Raw genomic sequence first — 18,302 nt, forward strand, 5'->3', positions numbered from 1 at the left:
ATAATTCCTGTCATTGATCATTTCTAAATTATTCAACCTTTGTAAATTTTTTGTTGACATCACTTTTTGACCCATTTTTATCTGCTATTGTAGGTACCTACTAGCCGTTATACTCATTTCTTTCTCCTTATGCTTTTTTTTGTTTACCCCCACTCCTTTTTAGTGGTAGGTACTTACGGTAGCCGGTTAAAATGTAGCAAGGGGTGTTGTCAGTAAAAAAAAAATATATAATTTGGATTATTTAAAAATAATCAATATTATGGATTATTCATTACAAATTGGCAATATGTGTGATTGTTCAGGACAATTTTTCTTGATTTATTTTGATTTATTTTGCTCAACTTTTTAGATGAATATGGATTTTCTACGATGTTCGGCAAATTATTTATGTGGTATTATTGGTGTTTTAGATCTCTAATCCAATGGGGTGTATATTTGAGTCAACAAATTCATTGAATCATAGGTATTTTAACTGCTTTTATTTTTGTTGTCTTACCTTGGAATTATTGTGGTAGTACATTTCATTTTGGCGGAATGAAAAAAATTAGTTGTTCATTTTACAAATAAAACTGTCAAAATTTTCGTAAAATTTCTTTCATATATTAGTGGCCTTAAGAAGTTTAAACTTTAGATTGACCCCTGTCCACTGTATTTCCCGACCCGGTTGGGCAACTACACGACTTGGTTCTTTTCTTCATTTTCCCTTGTTTATTCCTACTGGGTTGGTTTTGAACCCTTGTTGGTTCCCTCCTTGAGACTCATTGATCTGCAAATGTCATGTCCCGTAATTTAAGGTAAAAAAACCTAAAAAAAGTACTATATCAAAGCATAAAATTAAACATAAATGTAATATAAAGGTCCAAAGGCAAAAGTAAATTCAAGCGAAAAATGTGAATATATACGAAAACGAAACTAAGAATTTAAACTAGGGGAATGTAAATAATCAATATGCTAACAAAAATAATTATTAATTAAATCACCAGCACACTATAAAATAGCTAAATAACAAGAAGTTAGAAATTTTAGATGATAAGTTAAAAGGTTGTAAAATGCCAATAAAACTTACATGAGTGTTTTAAAGACGAGAAGTCTAAAGCTACTAGTTTTAAAAGGTATCACAAATCACAAATATAAAAAATATAGCTATTCAATCCAGAACTTCATTTGTACTGCTTAGCCCACAGATATTTAGGTCCCAATATATTACAAATTAGTAAGGAAAGTCGGGTTTAAAATACAATAGACCAGATGTTAATTCACCCCTGAAGATAGTTAGTATAACCCAATTAGACAATATTCAAAACGAATTAACTTCGCAGTGCGAACCCAACTAGTAAAGAACAAGCGAGACATTTTTAGATGCGAGTTCAATCAATTGCATAAATATTTCCATAATTCATTCAAGTGACTAGCCCATGAATCCACCGCCAGGCATATTTGGTGGGGTTCCTTGTGATGGTACCTGTCCCTGAGGAACCAACTGAGGTCGACCAGGACCTTGCATATAACCCTGATTCATTCCAGTGCCAACCATTTGCTGAGGTTGAGATTGTTGTTGCAGCTGTTGCAACTGCTGTGGAATTTGTTGTTGTTGTTGCTGTTGCAGTTGTTGCATCGTTTGTTGCTGCGGTAAATGCTGAAGCTGTGGTTGCATTGTTTGAGGTTGCTGCATCTGTGGAAGCTGCTGCTGTTGCATCTGCTGCTGTTGCTGTTGCTGCAATTGTTGCATGGTTTGTTGTTGATGCAACTGTTGCATGTTCTGTTGCTGTTGCTGCTGCTGCTGCTGCTGCAACTGTTGGTGTTGATGTTGCTGCAACTGTTGCAGGTTCTGTTGCTGTTGCGTCTGCAGCTGCGGGTGTGTCGACTGCTGCTGCTGCTGCATCTGCTGATTCTGTTGCTGCTGCTGCTGCTGCTGTTGCTGTTGCTGACTAGGTATTTGAGGTTTAAAAACGACCATATCCTGATTTATAGGAAAGAAAAGACTTGTAAGATAGCGGACGTCTCAATTCTGTTTGTGGACTTTTTCTTTGCAACATATAGGCTTATAAGATAGCGGCAACCCGGTAAGCATATACCATACAAGAGGTCGTTTGTTTAACATAGGAAGCAAAATCCCATAGGAAGTTTTAATTCCTAGGAGTTTATTTCCTTGGTTAAACTCCTAGAAATTTTCTAAATTTATTTATTTGCAACTAAGTAATTTTAACCAGTCATATGAGACCGCCGCATGCATGCGATGCGACCATACGGCCCATCCCATTAAATTTTTTTATTTTATTATTTTACATACCAGCTCGCTTAAAATACCCAATTTTCAAGGTTTAAAATGCCTATTTTAAGGCTTAAAACCTCTACTCCAAGCCTTAACCTTCCATGTCCAAAGGCTTAACTTTATTTAATTAATTACTCCAACTGTTAAAATGTCCATTCCGAGGTGTAAAGTCCCTACACCAAGGCTTAAAGTCCCTACTTTTAAGTCTTAACCTTCCTTCATCAATGGTAAAAATGACTACTCCAAGACTTAAAATCTACTCCAAGGGTTTAAAGTTAATTTCAAGACTTAAAATTTCTATCCCAAGATCTAAAATGCACATCCAAACTTTAAAATCACAGCTATTTATCTGAAAAAGTTATTTTTTTCATAAAAAATATAAAAATTTAAATGGGCCGGATTTAGGTGATTGAGATGGGCTGAGAAAAGTCGCATGGATGCGGCCGTGGCATTCAAGATTTGGCGAATTTTATTTTCTAAGAATTGCTAATACTAAAAAATGGGAATGGTTATCGAATTCCTATGAAGTGTAGAAACTTATACTTCCTAGGAATATAGATATCTTATGGTTCTAGTTTATTTTGTAAAACAAACAAATGACACCTATAGGCAGTAATTACATTTTCAAAAGTAATCTGCTAAGCTAAGAGGTTGTATGCAGTAACCAGACAATTCTAGCATCAACATTACAGTAGCTAGTAAATTTTATCATGAAGAATCTTCCACAACATATATGTTTTCTTGAATTTATAAACAACTTTTAAGCAGAATTAATAGTCAAAATCCATATAAATTAATTGTGGGTGTTTTTCCCTCCAAGAAATAACTCGCAAAAAACGATAACAATTTTCAGAAAAAGGGATATCACATTATTTCGCTTTAAAACCCATGTTACAATAATCGGTCATCTTTTCATACTATCCCATTTATGAATTGAAGTCAGAATTAACTTGATAATGCAAACTTGAACCATTGGTAAACTTCAATTAAGAAGGCGTAAATAGTTAGGGTGTGTATAATCATCAGCGGATGGAGGGAGTATATCATGGTAGTAAGAGGCCAAAGAAAAAAAGTCAAAACAATCAATCAAATGAAGTACATTGGAAAAAAGTTGAAAACTCTTCCAATCAAGTATATAGGGGAGTATATGACATTTGGAATATAGGAAAAATTACCCTGAATAATACGAATTTTCACTGATTTCCCAACAATAATACGAACTTTCAATTAACCATGAATAATACGAACTTTGATGTATTTTTCCCGCTGGCATACCAATTTACCTGTTACCGGTAAACTTACCCATTCTTTAAAAAAAATTTATTTTTGCTGATAAAAATAAGATAAGGAAACCGACGCAAGAGTGCAGGACCTTCTCCCTCACGCAGCACTGGTTCTTCAATCATCTTCCTCAAGCTCGTGATTTTCATTGATTCTTCTCCCTCTCGTTCTCACGCATCAACTACAAAGATATCATCTCATTCATTAAAACCCAAAGAAATATAGTCCGACTTTCACACATCCGCTTGACTCAACCTCTCCCATATTCTAATGGCCGGCTGAAATTGGATCATTCAATAAAATTGAATAAAGCCCCATTAGTATTATCCTACGAAAGTGTTCCAAATCCGGACGAGTATTATGCTAATTTGGCATGTTTGGGCGAAGAGTCTTAATACTCTATATAGCGTCTCGAGATAAACAAGTTTGTTGAATGATACCCACTTGAGAGTCCGACTTATCGGTAAACTCGCACATTGTACCTAGAAACTGTTGTCTTCAAAATAATTTTCAAATTGTGAAATATAAAAATGAAAAAGAACAAATGTACACACAAAGGATGATCAGTATCTTTATATAATTCAGCATACTCGAATCTTTGAACAACTTAGAATATCTGAATCCATTCATAAGTTGGCATGATTGGTAAACATCAGTAATGTATCAACAAAATCCCCTATATGGCTATATGGGGTCTGACTTCTGCACTAATCCAGCCCCCTTACAACTTCAAAGAACATTATCAATAGAGCCCCTTTATCAAGTGTCAAAGAAACCCATTTTATTTTTCAACTTTCATGGCTAACTGAACCTCTTGTATCTTGCATTTTAATGGAGTATCCCCATAACACGGCAGGTCCGAGTCTCAGTGACACGACTTGATGAATTTTGTAACACCCGACATATCCGAATCGTAAAGCTCAGCTTGTCCGTACTCAATGTAATTCGGCTGGACATTATCATTTCTGAGCATAAGTTGATATACCTCGCTTACCCGTATCATGGAGGTTGATTGAAAATTTTTTAAAATTTGTCAACTTCGAACCGGGGGTCCGACTTATCAACTTAGCAAAAGTTAGCAAATGAGGAAGATGAGGCTGCTGAAAAAAGCTGTCTATATATTCATTAAACTGATGAAGAAATGGATATTTACCGTTTCTCCAGGTAAACAACCGGTCAGGTTTACCAGCGGGAAAAATATATCAAAGTTCGTATTATTCATGGTTAATTGAAAGTTCGTATTATTGTTGGGAAATCAGTGAAAGTTCGTATTATTCAGGGTAATTTTTCCTTAAATATATTGAGAAAAACAATATAAACTTACTCCAGGGAAAAGCATTCCTATTAAGCGGCAAGCTTTATCAGAAACTGACAGCAGTAGCGTCTGCGATGGCAGCTGAATAACAGCACACTGAAAGTTCAAATACAAGGAAACAGAAATGAAACAAAATGTCAATGTAGCAGTAGCAGAAAACCAGTAACATAAGACAATCAGCCCTTTTTTCTTCCCTTAAAGCAGAAATAAATTTGACGAAAGAAAGTAACAATAAAGATTTCCGCCAGTCCAATCTTCACATATCCCAAATGAATAAAAGGTACTCCTCAGTCCCTTTGAGTTTGCTTCCCTATTTTGTAGATGTGAGAGCGTTTTTGCTACCTCATCGAGCAAACTCAAAGGGATATTAAACTTGTCAACAGAAATTATATTGTTACTGCTTTTATATATCTTCATTTCTCCTCCTTCCTTTCATTTCTATTTCTTCTCAATATTGACAGTATGATATACAAGTTTGGGAAGGAAAGCAAGAGATACGATGCATATCCAAATAGGTATGACATCAGAAAATACTATGAACTATAAAGAAGTATGCCTATCATGGAATAAAAAGAGGAAAAATCTCTAGACAACTTACAAGCTTCTTTTCTTGTAGCTGAGCAAGAAATCCATGCTGATTCATGGCCCTGAAAACAAGAAAATCTGCTTTGCCAACATATTGCCTGGGTGAGCACAGCAAAAGACAGCCAACATTAATATTCTTATTAAACGTCTTCCATAGCGACACATAGTGCATTTCACATATAAAACGTCAAAGCTATAAGCACAAGGGGAGGGGGAGAGTTTGTTTTATTTGCTTAAAAAAAATAAATTTAGAATATAGACATTACTTGTTGTTCATGTGATCCTGAGAAATTAGACGGACTATTTGCATGGTAGGTGGCCAGTTTGCTGCAAGTCTGTAAAAGAGCAAAGTTAGTAAAGCCAATGATAGGTAAATGACCAGCCTTTTCCAATCATTTAGATTTTGACACAGAAATGCCGAGAAAGGACATAGAAGGAGAAAATATATGAGAACATGATATCATGAACACATAGAAAAGATATCAGAAAATGCTGACCATCCCTATCATTGAACATAATCAAAAAGGAGAAAGGGAGTATACTTGAAAAGTAAATTTTCAATGACAAACATGTGCTCGATCAGCAACCTGAACAACTCACCCATTATTAGACAACCCCTTTATCTCTTAATATGCACCACAAAGACAAAGAATTCTGAGGTAAGCACCATATTCCCCCCTAAAGAGATATCGAAACCCAAACCACTTGACATACTAAATTCCTATTCACAAAAAGTTCATTTCATAACGTCACCAGGCCCAGATCACACAAAATCCCTCATTAACCATTTCATTTTATTTAAAGCCATTGTGATTTTGATCAAAGAAAGATAACAAAGTGTCATCATCATCTTATTCAGTATATTCCTCAAAAAAAGGGAATAGATCAAGTTATCTTCCCACAAAGGGAAAAGTAAACTTTCCTATTCATCAAGTCTATTTGAAATCCTCCACATAAGCAGGATTGCGACCCAATAAATGATGATTACCCCCAAGAAACAAACCCAAATAGCTTGGATACCACTTCTGAACTTATAAAAAAACCAAAGCAGAAAACATCTCAACAGAATGTTGAAGATTTATCCTTGCTGAACTACACTAAAGAGAGGTTAATGCTCACACCTAAAATCACCACAAATTCTATGACTACGTGACGAGCTTCTTTAATTTATAGACAGCTACCAACAATAAATATTATTTTGTACACATTGCAGACGTAACCATATAAGACTAATTTGTCACACTTGGAAACTCAATCCTCAAGCATACCCTATGGACTTCAACACACCCCTTTCCAGCATACTCCCAAGAACATCAATCACTATAGAGTATAGACTGTAGAAACCACGATAAAGGGGAATATCTTAAATAATATTTTAAATTTGCTCACTTTATCACATTTATCAAGTTCCGACTATAACTTAGTGAAGCCAATTTTGTTTCCTTGTGACGGTAAAAGTTAAAATTCTTTCTCATAACGATGAAATTATATAGACGGGATAATTATTGCAATCTATGGTCCCTCATTCAATTGCCATTCTCAGCTCACTGACGCATTTATTTGACTCTCCTTTATCTTTGCATTTATTTCCTATATGCAATTCCAGTTCTCTATACACACCATTCCTCTCTTCCTCCACTGCGTTCAGCCTTTCATCCACTCATTTATTTACTTAAAAAGTCTGAACCCACAATTGTTATGCACCTTTTTCTAAATTCTGATGACTCAAATACTGTTGATGGTTTTTTGTGTCCACGTGAAGGTAAAATTACTTTTTGTCAGATGATGATAATCAAACAATATGAACACAAGCAAATTAAACATTAAAAATTTTCTCCACGAATTAACTTTCAAGAATCTCATAAATATATTCTACAGATGTAATCAACGAATTTCTGCTTTATTTTTGAAAATGAATACCTATAAAAGAGAATTTTCTCCACCTTTGAAACACATGCTAATTAAATATAAAAAAGAATAATGACACTGCAGATTGTCACTACTCTCCTTAACTATGAGAAGGCATAGCTCACCAAAGAAACACCACAACAATGCCAAAGCCTTAATCCCAGAATATGAAGAACTAAGAGAAAGCAACCATATAAGATTTTGCAGCACTTCATTTTCTCAAGAATATCATTCTCAAAAGTGAGCTTCAAGCACAACAATGTGCTTCACAGAACCAAAAGAAAGATTAATAGTACAGGTCAGAAATGTTAAGCTTACGATTCTGAGGCTGCTGCATTCCTGTAACCCTGATATACATGAAAAAAACAGTAACAAATTCAGAAGCCAACAAGTGATATAATTACTTCATTTAACAGTTTCCAACCCCAAATAAACTATTAACAGATATCATTGTTCTTATACACCAGCAGGATTTTCATTACATGTCATAGAAAGTACCTCCAGTCTAGTGATAAAAACAGGCTGTCCTTGTCTTTGTCCAGACAAATTTCCCTGTAATCATATAATTAAATTTAGCTATACTACTACCTGGGAGACAACCAGGATATACAGAATTGAGCTAATACAAAAATAAAAACAAAAACAGCACCCAGTATGAAGAGCGCTGAAGTCATGGAATGTTCACTTGCATGAAGTTTAACCCCTTCAAATATACAAGTGGCACAAAGAACAACAATTTCTGGTGAACATGCACCAGCACCTTCCCGGAAAATAAAAACCCAACAAAAGGAGAAAGGGCTGCTGACTGCCGACACAGAATTAAAAAGAGGGTCTTCCGTTGCATAACGGCCGCTTTATAACGGATTTTGAGCTTACCGTTCCGCAAAAGCCTGTTCAGCGATTCAAAATCATGTAATAACAACCATTTTAGGTTGTTATTCTAACATATTTGCCATTATATTCTTTTTTTAAAACTACATTAGGCTCTAAAAGGAATATTATAAGCTTTAATTTAAATAAACATTAAAACTTGAATTACTACGATTGCATGGACTTTTTTTAAGTTAATAATTCACACTGCAATGTCCATGAAACGAGTTGTAAAACCACGAGGTGTTGCGTTCGTGACATTGCGACCTTTACCACATCCGCCAACAGATCCTAAGCTAAGTAAGACGTAATTTTTTTATTATCTAAAAACATATAAAAATCATTCCTGCAATCCTACTAGACACACAACAACCTCACATGAAAAAAAATAAGTGTGTACATAGAGATAGAGCACTATATGCTTACTGACCTCCCATACTTTAACGTATTTGGATTGTGAAGATTGTAAAGACGCCGTAGCTTGTTGTGACATTGACATATTAGCAGCTGAATTATTCACTCCAACAGACTGCATTCCTTGTTGTACCTGCTGAGCTATGCCCGGAGTAGGCATCAAAGAGCCCGTACCCGATGGAGCACCTGTCGAACTAATGTTCATTGTGTTTGGATTCATACTAGATCCACTATGTGTCATAGACGGAACATTTCCCTGACCAATCCCAGTTATTGGTTGACCCAACGTATTATTCACATTTCCTTGAAGATTAGCCAGTGGTTGAGATATGCCAAGGTTTGAATTCCCAGACATATTGGAAGTAGCAGAAGAAAATGAATTCAGCGTTGAACTCTGTATAGGTTGAGTAGTTCCAATAATACATCCAGCCCCAGATACAGCAGTGATGTCCGACTGTCCAGAAGACAATACAGTTTGAGAAGCCGGCACACTCGATGTCATTCCATTAGACATCATATTTGACATGTGCATACCAATAGAGTTCCCACCCATTGACGGCAACCCCAGAGAAGTTCCTCCTGTGAGGGCCACCCGTGCTTGAGAGATATTATTAAGAATGGCACCCACAGGGCGTCCAGGCTGAGACATGCTAACCATAGGCTTCAATTCTGCAACATTCTCATTAGTTGTAGGTAGCTCCTGCGACACGGAAGGTGGTGAAGTAGCCTGTAAATTAGACACACCTTGAACAGCAGCACGGGCAATGGAAGGCATATGAGGAATAACATTTCCAGGTGCCAGGGAAGTCACTGTACTTGGCTCCTGAAGAAGCATTTTGAAAACCAGTTCAGCAGCAGATCAAAACAAACAGTTCAAATAAGAAATGGAAGAACGAAGAAACCTTACAATTTTAACAGTTGCTTGCGGAACATTGCCTGTCAAAGTGGGTGGCCTATTCATGATAGATACATTTGCTGAAAGAAAAATGATTTTCATCTTTTACAATTTGAAGAACACAAAATGTAAAAACATGTTTTATAATAACAAAAGCTTATCAATCATCAAGCCCACACTTTACAAAGGTATTTTACTAGTTCCTAATATCACCAAAAAACAACTTTCTTTAAAAATGACCACAATGGAAGGACAATAGTCTGCGAGAAAATAATCCTTACGAAGGAGGCGTCACTAAGACGCTACTTACCACAAGTCCACAACAACATGTCATCTTAGACTTAAATTGTGAATCTAGGTGCGGCTAAGGCGTGATGCGTGGATGGACGACGGACTGAGTACTCTTATAGGGCTAGGCCAGGTATCCTTTAAGCAAGCACCTCAAATTGCCTTTTGCGTGCACCCCACAACGCTTTTTGGTCTTAGCCTCAAAAAAAGCCTATTTAATGCGGGCACCCATTAAGTATGTTTTCTCCTATTCATCTCCTCTTATACTTTATTTATCTTCTTTTGGGTTTTTTTGGTGGGTTTTTGGGGGATTGATCTTAAAATAAGGTTTTGGGGGCCTGTCATGCAAAAGCGATGCACATAAAGTGAGGACCCCTAGCGCCTTACGGCGCTTGCATCTTTAAAACAAAGATTTAACCCAATCCCTGGTGGTGCCTCCCTAGGTAGGGCATGCGCGGTCCGATGTTTGCAACCTTACACTTGTAATAATAGAGAGGTTGTCTCATATTGACCCATAGAGCAAAAGCAAGGCCACATCATCGTATCGCGACCGCATCGTAAAGGTTTTCGAGTTTACCGCGACATAAATATAGGCTGGATTGACCATAAAATTCATTTCACGACCGTAGCAGAACCATATTTTTGTACTATGTATTGACCCTTAATTGTAAATAATAATTGCACGATTACATAAATAAGAGCACAAACGATTTAATGAGACATTATTATTTAGTCCATTATAATCTAAAACCAAAAAGTATAAATCTTTGGCTTCATCAAGAATAAACATAAGGGGTGTTTATCTTGCCAAAAATAGTTCACACCCCATCCATCTTACAAAAAAAACCCACAAAAAAGCATTGTCTTTGCCCCTTATTTAGTCATTTTTAAGTTTCCTTCATATAGAACACATAATTTAAAGTGTTGAGATAGCAAGAAAAAATAGATATGCACAAACACTACTTGCCATTTAAAAAAAAATTGCATGATCTTGTATAAACAAATTACATTTTTCCTTTTGATCTCCTCAAAAATGATTAGTATTTTACATGTTTTCTAAACATGTATACATTAATTCTTTTTTTAAGAATGCAACTGAAACGCATATATGTAAATTAATTTCAGCTATCATTCTATTTGTGTGTGGCATCAATCTTTTGGTATCAAGGCTTGCGCATTGTTGTTGTGGGATTGGCATTATGAAATTTGTATCATTTAGTTATGTAAAGTAAAAATACACAGAACTCGGGATATGTGCCACTTTTCCCCCTGAATTTACCATAAACACTGTCTTAAAGACTTACCTCCAAGAATAAGTTTTAAACTAAAACTTCAGGTGCTGCCTGCTATACACACTAACATAGTAGCTTAGTGCACGTTATAATACTAGGATATTAGTTAATCACCACACTCTTAATTAAAAAGAAGGATATAGCAGAGAATAAACAAGCTGATAAAAGAAAACACAGTTATAATGCAACAAACTACTAGCATATTTTGTCAATGATACCGATAGAATGTCACATTTAATTAAGGAAAAATGAAAGTTGTAAGTTGTAACCCACGATGAACTGAGCATCAGTAACCCAACAAACCAAAAAAATTAACAATCAAGTAATTAAGTTCCAAAAAAAATTAAAATATACACCTGTTGGCATAGACGTAGGAGGCCCTGAACCAGGAAGCACAGATGCGACAATGTTCTGACTTTGTGTCATTCCAGACCGACTTAAAGCAGCAAGAGCCTCCATGAAGCTATCTGATATCTGAACAAAGAAGTGAGGCTGTTTAACATCAACTGCTGGATCAGAAGCCCTCTGGTTACGCTTACCCTGCAATTAATACATCAATTGTCCGTTACTTGAAAATTTAATAACCAAATACCTTTTCAAACACTTAAGACTACAATAGAAAATGAAAAAAAAAAAATGAAAGACCAAGCAGGAGACAAAATGGATTAGAACATGAGAACCAAATACCTAAATTTTATCAAGCAATTAGGAATAATGGAGTGCCATTTATGATAATGATAGTATCATAATGACAAAATTTATTCTTTGACAAGGAAACCACAAAAGAAGATCTAAACCGGTCAACATCTAAAAACAAAACAAAATAAGAAGAAAATTTTCCACAAGGTATATCAACAAAGAAGAGATTAATAATTTAATAAATTACTATAAAAATCTGATGTATTTTTATTTTCTTATTTCCCTTCATTAGTTCATTCCTTTTCTCAAAATCCACTGTTTTGTCACAGGAAGACATCAACAGGCCTACCCCTTCAACCTACTGAAACCAGAGGCATGAATCTTAACAGTTCAGCAATCACAATATCACATGAAGTTTCAGCTCATTAAAGAATGACACTGACACATATGCTTGACTTGAAGTACATGTGAAAAATACGTAATCCAGTCGCAGCTACATAAAACTATTCTCCATACAATTGTCGGCATAAGCCAAGAAAAAAAACAACAAATCAGATGCAAAACTTTGACGAAAACAATATCCTTCACTGGGCAGGAACTGGAGAGAAATTGTAGCTTACAGCGTTATATATTGCTTTAAGCTTGGGTAGAGGTTTGGGACAAATGACGGACAAAGAGACCGAACACTGCACACAGAAATCAAAGTCAGGTTGCTACAACAAGAAAAAAAGCAACGGAGAATTCTATTAAAAAGGCAGCTTCATTACCAGACCAAACCACTTGGATACTGTCTCAGCATCATTTAGAAGATTCTCAGAATGAGCTTCGCTATTTTCATCCTGATTGAGTTTTTCTATTGCTGGGCGGTACACTGGTGTTGGCAAAGGATAAGGATTACTGGCAGAAACAAGAATGCAATGTCTTTTTCCATCGAAGCTCTGCTGACTCTCGAATCCATTTTGAGGAATGGCAAACATCTGAAAATGAAACTAAACAAAATTAGCATCCAGTGACCAGTAGCATACTACAAATCAAGGCCCCATCACATCAAATCACCTGTGTTGTAAGGCTTATCAAAAAAGTTGAATCGATATTTCTTGCATTGTCAAGGTGTAAAAAAAACGTAATTAGGTCAGTTTTGAGATATCTCATGCTTTCAGCCGATATTTGAAGTTACAATAGCCAGATCCCCGTTACCACATTCCGAGTTCATTACCGTGGTCATGACCGCTACTGCATTTTTTGCACTATGACCAGTAGACCTCTACAGAAATATGAGGCCAATAAGCAGCATCTTTCTTTGTGACACATATTTTACACTGGTTTAATGAAAGGTTTTAAAGGGAAACAATTCACGAAGCCATGATCAAATTTCATTAAATTATCGACAAAATAGAAACCCCCTTCCCCTCCTATTTCGATATCATTCTTTTCAAAAATGTGAGATCCTAGCAAGAGGACCAAAGATCAACTAATCCAAACAAAGAAAAATCAGCCTCCCCAATTTTAAAAAAAGACATCTTTATTGTGCAACAGCACAAGAGCTTAAGAATCCTTTTGTCTTTAATACAGGGTTCACAGATTGGGACCCAAAAAAAGACTTATCTGGAGCATGCTTAGAATGAAACAATCTATTGGCAATCAGCAGAAAAGGAGGTTGGCAGAAACTAGAAATTAAAATTTGATCTAATCCTTTTAATAAGGAGAGAATACGAGTATTTAAAATGTGCAGAATAATGTTTTTATCAGCTAGCTAACAAGTTCAAAATTCTGCATAACTGTTCTGCACAATTAAGTTCAAATCTTTAAATAAACAAAGCACAAGCAGCAATCATCAATCTCCAGCCAAGATAAATTCGTAATAAAATAAAAAAAATCATGCATTTGGCTTCCTTTAGACCATAAAATAGTAGAACGAACTGCCGATGTAGATATCATAAACTCATAACAACAAATTCTGCAAAGCCAGTACTATAAGCATCTACATCAATGTAAAAAAATGCAGAGTAAAAACCAAGGCTACAAAATTAATGAAAATCCGAACCATCAAAGCCTCTGCAAGGCCTTCAGCAGTTGCAGCATCATTCCATCCTCCACCAGAAAATTCTAGTGAACACAGCCAGCTAAGGAAATTGTCAATGTCTCGAGTCCAGCCACTTCTTTGAACCAAGGAATCTAATTTCAAAGTTCAAAACATCAGGGCTTTCTCAAACAACATACAAAATAGAACGCACAACAAGAAAGCAAACCAGGAACAAGAAAGCAAACCAGGCACAAGAAATAGTACAGATGTTCATGATAAGAATAAGATTTAGATACAAGTATCTCAACACTAGTAGCTCCATAGAAAAAAAAGTTGCAAATTGCGATTGTAGTAACGGCCTTGATGTTGCAAAAGCGGCATCTCGCGGTGTTACGGCTCTTTTGGCGGGCTTTGTGAATTGTTAATTTAAAAATTATCAATTTTATCATAATAATTTAAGTTTTTTAGAATATATATTTGACGTAAAGCTTAAAATTGACCTTTTAAAACCTAATACATATTTCTAAAAACATTATAATGGTTAATATAATAGAATAACATCTGATAATGGTTGCTACACCATGACTTTAAATTACATGTTACATAACGGGGTTTTGTGGAATAGTAAGCTAAAAATTAGTTATAAAGCAGCCATTATTTAACTGAATGGCCTATTTTTATTAAATGATTTGCTCTCCTATATATACTTTTCCATTTTGGTTGTAGGTGAGGATTTTACTTTTGGATTTTACTGGGAGGGTGATCAATAAATGTATATAAGAGTAAGAAGGATTATTTCATAACAAGTTCAGAAAGGCTTGGTGCATTTACACATCCTAGGACTATAATTTAGAAATGGAACTCATACAGAGAGAACCTCTCAACAAACAAACATATAGCATACACATCAAAGGCAACAAGTGATAGCCACCATCCCACAATTTCCAACCCTAACAAAGGGAAGGCAATGAACAAGTCATCATTATCATCATCATCATAATTATACCCATTATATCACGTTTATAGTAGTTACGATCTGGGTTTGGGGAGGGTTGTAAGATGGCAGAGCATACCTCTATCAAAAGGATATAAGGAGGACACTAAAGACAAGACAAAAAGTAAGGCATTGTAAAGCAAGACTAATAATTTACTTAAGTGGATCCAAAAACGAGTAATATACCCATAATGGATCCTTAACGCTCCAAAATGGGTATCGACCTTTGACACTTCAACAAAATCCATGGATACTTGTTCATTTAATAAATGGGTCAGACACTGAACAATATATGGTAGTCAAAGTACAAAATATCATTACATCATTGTACAACGACCATATTGTAACGAGTTTTTGAGTTTACACTCTTACAATGATAAAAAAATATAGGCCTAGACAAACGCAAAATCATCAATATTAAATACAAAAGCTATTATTTCACAACTTTTACAAAGCCCATCACTTTGCGCAAAGACGGTATCAAGTATCTCAAAAAAGATACAAACAACAAAAGACAAACAGTCGTCGCTATAAGGTAACGACCAAAACAATAAAGACGACTCCTCAAGACTTCAATACGGTCATGTAGCTCAACATTCTAACAAGGTGAACTAAGGAACTCAAAACTTCATCACCTCAATGCTAATCGGTTATATACAATTATGCAAGGGATATTTTTCACTATGTTCGGACGTACGCAACCTTACCCGTGTAAAGATAAAGTTGTTTCCATTGGCTCTTGATAGCAAACATCACTTAATGCATAACTAACAAAATTGAGGAGTTATATTTATATATTATGAGTATCCACCTAGATAAATCAATGATCAATAAATTTCTTAAGTGCAAAAACGAGCTTGATTTCTTTTCATTAAGAGTCTCAAAACATGAAAATTACATAATAGTAAAGGTTAAATTTCAAAAAAAGGCATGAGTCAAACAAATGATTTACTAATAACATACTTCACACAAAGATAAATAAAAATATAAATTATGCTTAAATACCCACCAGAATAAGGTCCATGCGTATTGAACACTACCAATGCAAGCTCAAATGTTGAACCCAAAGCAACTGACGGAGGTTTCTGTGTATTGCAATGAATATAGAGATACTAGTTAGGAAGATAAGCAATACATTTAAAAGCAACACCTACTACAAAATCACAACATTGAACTTAGCATTGCAAGGGGTGAATATCTTAAATAAGTACTTAAGGGATAATTACTTGTATAAGAAATCGTGTCCTCTCCAATCAATGATTTGAAATAGATTATTGGATCATTTTTTGCACGCTTTTCTCTCAAATGAACGGGAGTGACTAGTTGTTCTTGCTTCACACACAAGAAAAACCAAATAAAAATAAAGCAACTCTTTAAGATTTTTTCCAATTTATCAAAACTATATTTTCTTGTAGAAAATATCATGTATCTATGTTTGATGTAATATTGTTGCTCATGGTCTTTAAATAGAGATCCAAAAAGAAATGTTTGTATTTATATAAGTCTTGGCGTGATCTGAAAAAAAAGAGCAATGAAGACAAGTAGACAACAGTTTCAACGAGTCGTACGATAAACACCAACAACTCCTAGATGACCCATGAAACGTGTACATCGACACACGACTTGACGATGGTTGGTTTTGGAGAAATATGAAACCCTACACATTGGGTCAAAGACTCATGTGTTGAGGAACATGACTCGACAAAAAATTTCATGTTCGTGGGTTAATTCTTTTCCTCTAGTTTTAGTAGGTTAATGGTGTTAGTGGGAGTTAATGTCTTTGATTAGTACAAATAGGCTAAGTTTTTACTAATTTTAACATACTTGAACATTACTTTTTAGATGACTTTCATTAGTAAAATTTTTGTTTTTCTCTTAGTTCTTCTTAGTTCATCTCACCGTTATGTAATTTTCTTTCACGTTCATTGATTCAAAGTAAGTAGAATATCAGTTTCTCTTAGTTTTATATTTTGCTTCTTTAGTGTGGAATATGTTATGTCTCTCAAGAGTGTAATGAAAACAAAATTATTTGTTAGATACTTTACATATCTCTCTTTTGTGAGCTATGAAAACAATGAATGTTTAGAAAGGATACATCTACTGAGAAAGAATTGAAAAGAAGAGCAATTAAAAGAAAAAAAATGAAAGGAATGCGAAAGAAAAGAGAAAAATGACTTTGAAAGAAAATGTTCAAGAGACACATTCCAAGCAATAAAGCATTACTAGATTTTTGGAGGTGAGAAGGATAGAGTATGAGTCTAACATTTGGTTGTAGGAGAATTTCATTCCTAATTAGAATTTTAAGCACCGCATTTCCCAACTACATTGGCTTACCTTATTTTAACTAAGCTAACTTAAAATTAAAGACGTCATAATCTACAAATTTGCATCACTATGAGTAAGTGGAGAGAGTTGATGGACAATTCTAAAGAATCTACACAGAGCTAAGGAAAATAGGTTGAGTGATGATGTGATTACCCATAATCATGATGAGTGGCTCATTATATTTTATTTTGCACAATTATATTGAGGATTGCTAGTATTTAGTTGAGTTCGATAGGTGCATAATATGTATGCTAGGATGTTTATGCAAAGTCATCAAAATTGAATGTTATTGTGGCAAGCATCACATATTTATGCGTGATGTATGCTATGCTTACAAAATCCACCCAAATTTGCAACGACAACAATACCCTCTAAAACCCTAGGTAATTAGCCCTAGCAGCCCTAGAAATTACCAGAACAAAACTAGTCAAAAATAACGAGTTAAACTAATTATAACGAAACTAATACCTAAACATTAAAGGAAAAAAATATAACAGACCTCAAATGAAACTAATAACTATAACCAGAACATAATTCAGAAACAACATAATTAGAATAACATAAGTAAATAATGACTACCAAGCATCCATAAACAGTATAATTCAGGTATAAGACTTCAAATGGATCTAATACCTAAACATCAGAAGAAAATAAGAACAAACCTGAGTTGTCACATCGCTTGCAGCAAAGGACCTGCATATACACTAAATCATATTACAAGCTGTGAGCAAAACGTTATCGTTTTTTCTTCAAGACATGACATTTTTATCCAAGAAATGTTTGTAAACCCATATTGCTTACAATTCCTCCCAATTTTAGTTCTTACGATAGCCTTGCTCCAATGAAAACCATAAGGATTGAGGTTTAGTCGGGGTCCAATTTACCCACAAAACGAAAATAATAGTATGACTCTGTCTAGATGCAAACATAAGTGACAGTAGCCTAAAATTACACAAAATAATCATCGAATTTTCCAATAAATTTCTCAATTTCACACTCTAACAAAGTAAAAAAATGAAGAAATATCTAATACGCAAACAACAAAGAAGAATTAGTAGCCTAAATAGCTTAAAACCTGATAATTTTCTCGAGATAATCAGTGAGAACTGTGTTCCAAAAAGGACCCATGGCAGCAGTCCTTTCGACAACGAGTATGAGTTGCTTCTCCGCCATTGCAACGAATTTGAAATTCAACTCAAAA

General features: G+C 34.9%; 1 protein-coding gene across 1 annotated transcript; it reads right to left on the bottom strand.

Moving 5' to 3' along the window:
- Positions 1-964: 964 nt before the first annotated feature.
- Positions 965-18,302, bottom strand: LOC130825612 (mediator of RNA polymerase II transcription subunit 25). Its single transcript, XM_057690929.1, has 15 exons — positions 18,177-18,302; positions 17,764-17,794; positions 15,786-15,861; positions 13,804-13,934; positions 12,527-12,736; positions 12,380-12,445; positions 11,477-11,660; positions 9,553-9,620; positions 8,662-9,468; positions 7,860-7,913; positions 7,680-7,708; positions 5,720-5,788; positions 5,467-5,551; positions 4,878-4,964; positions 965-1,960 (listed from the first exon to the last, which is right to left on the bottom strand). Exons 1-15 carry the CDS (start codon positions 18,272-18,274, stop codon positions 1,409-1,411), a joined length of 2,547 nt encoding a protein of 848 aa, XP_057546912.1. The 5' UTR covers positions 18,275-18,302; the 3' UTR covers positions 965-1,408.

This window comes from Amaranthus tricolor, chromosome 10 (assembly GCF_026212465.1).
Source record: "Amaranthus tricolor cultivar Red isolate AtriRed21 chromosome 10, ASM2621246v1, whole genome shotgun sequence".
Taxonomy (NCBI): domain Eukaryota; kingdom Viridiplantae; phylum Streptophyta; class Magnoliopsida; order Caryophyllales; family Amaranthaceae; genus Amaranthus; species Amaranthus tricolor.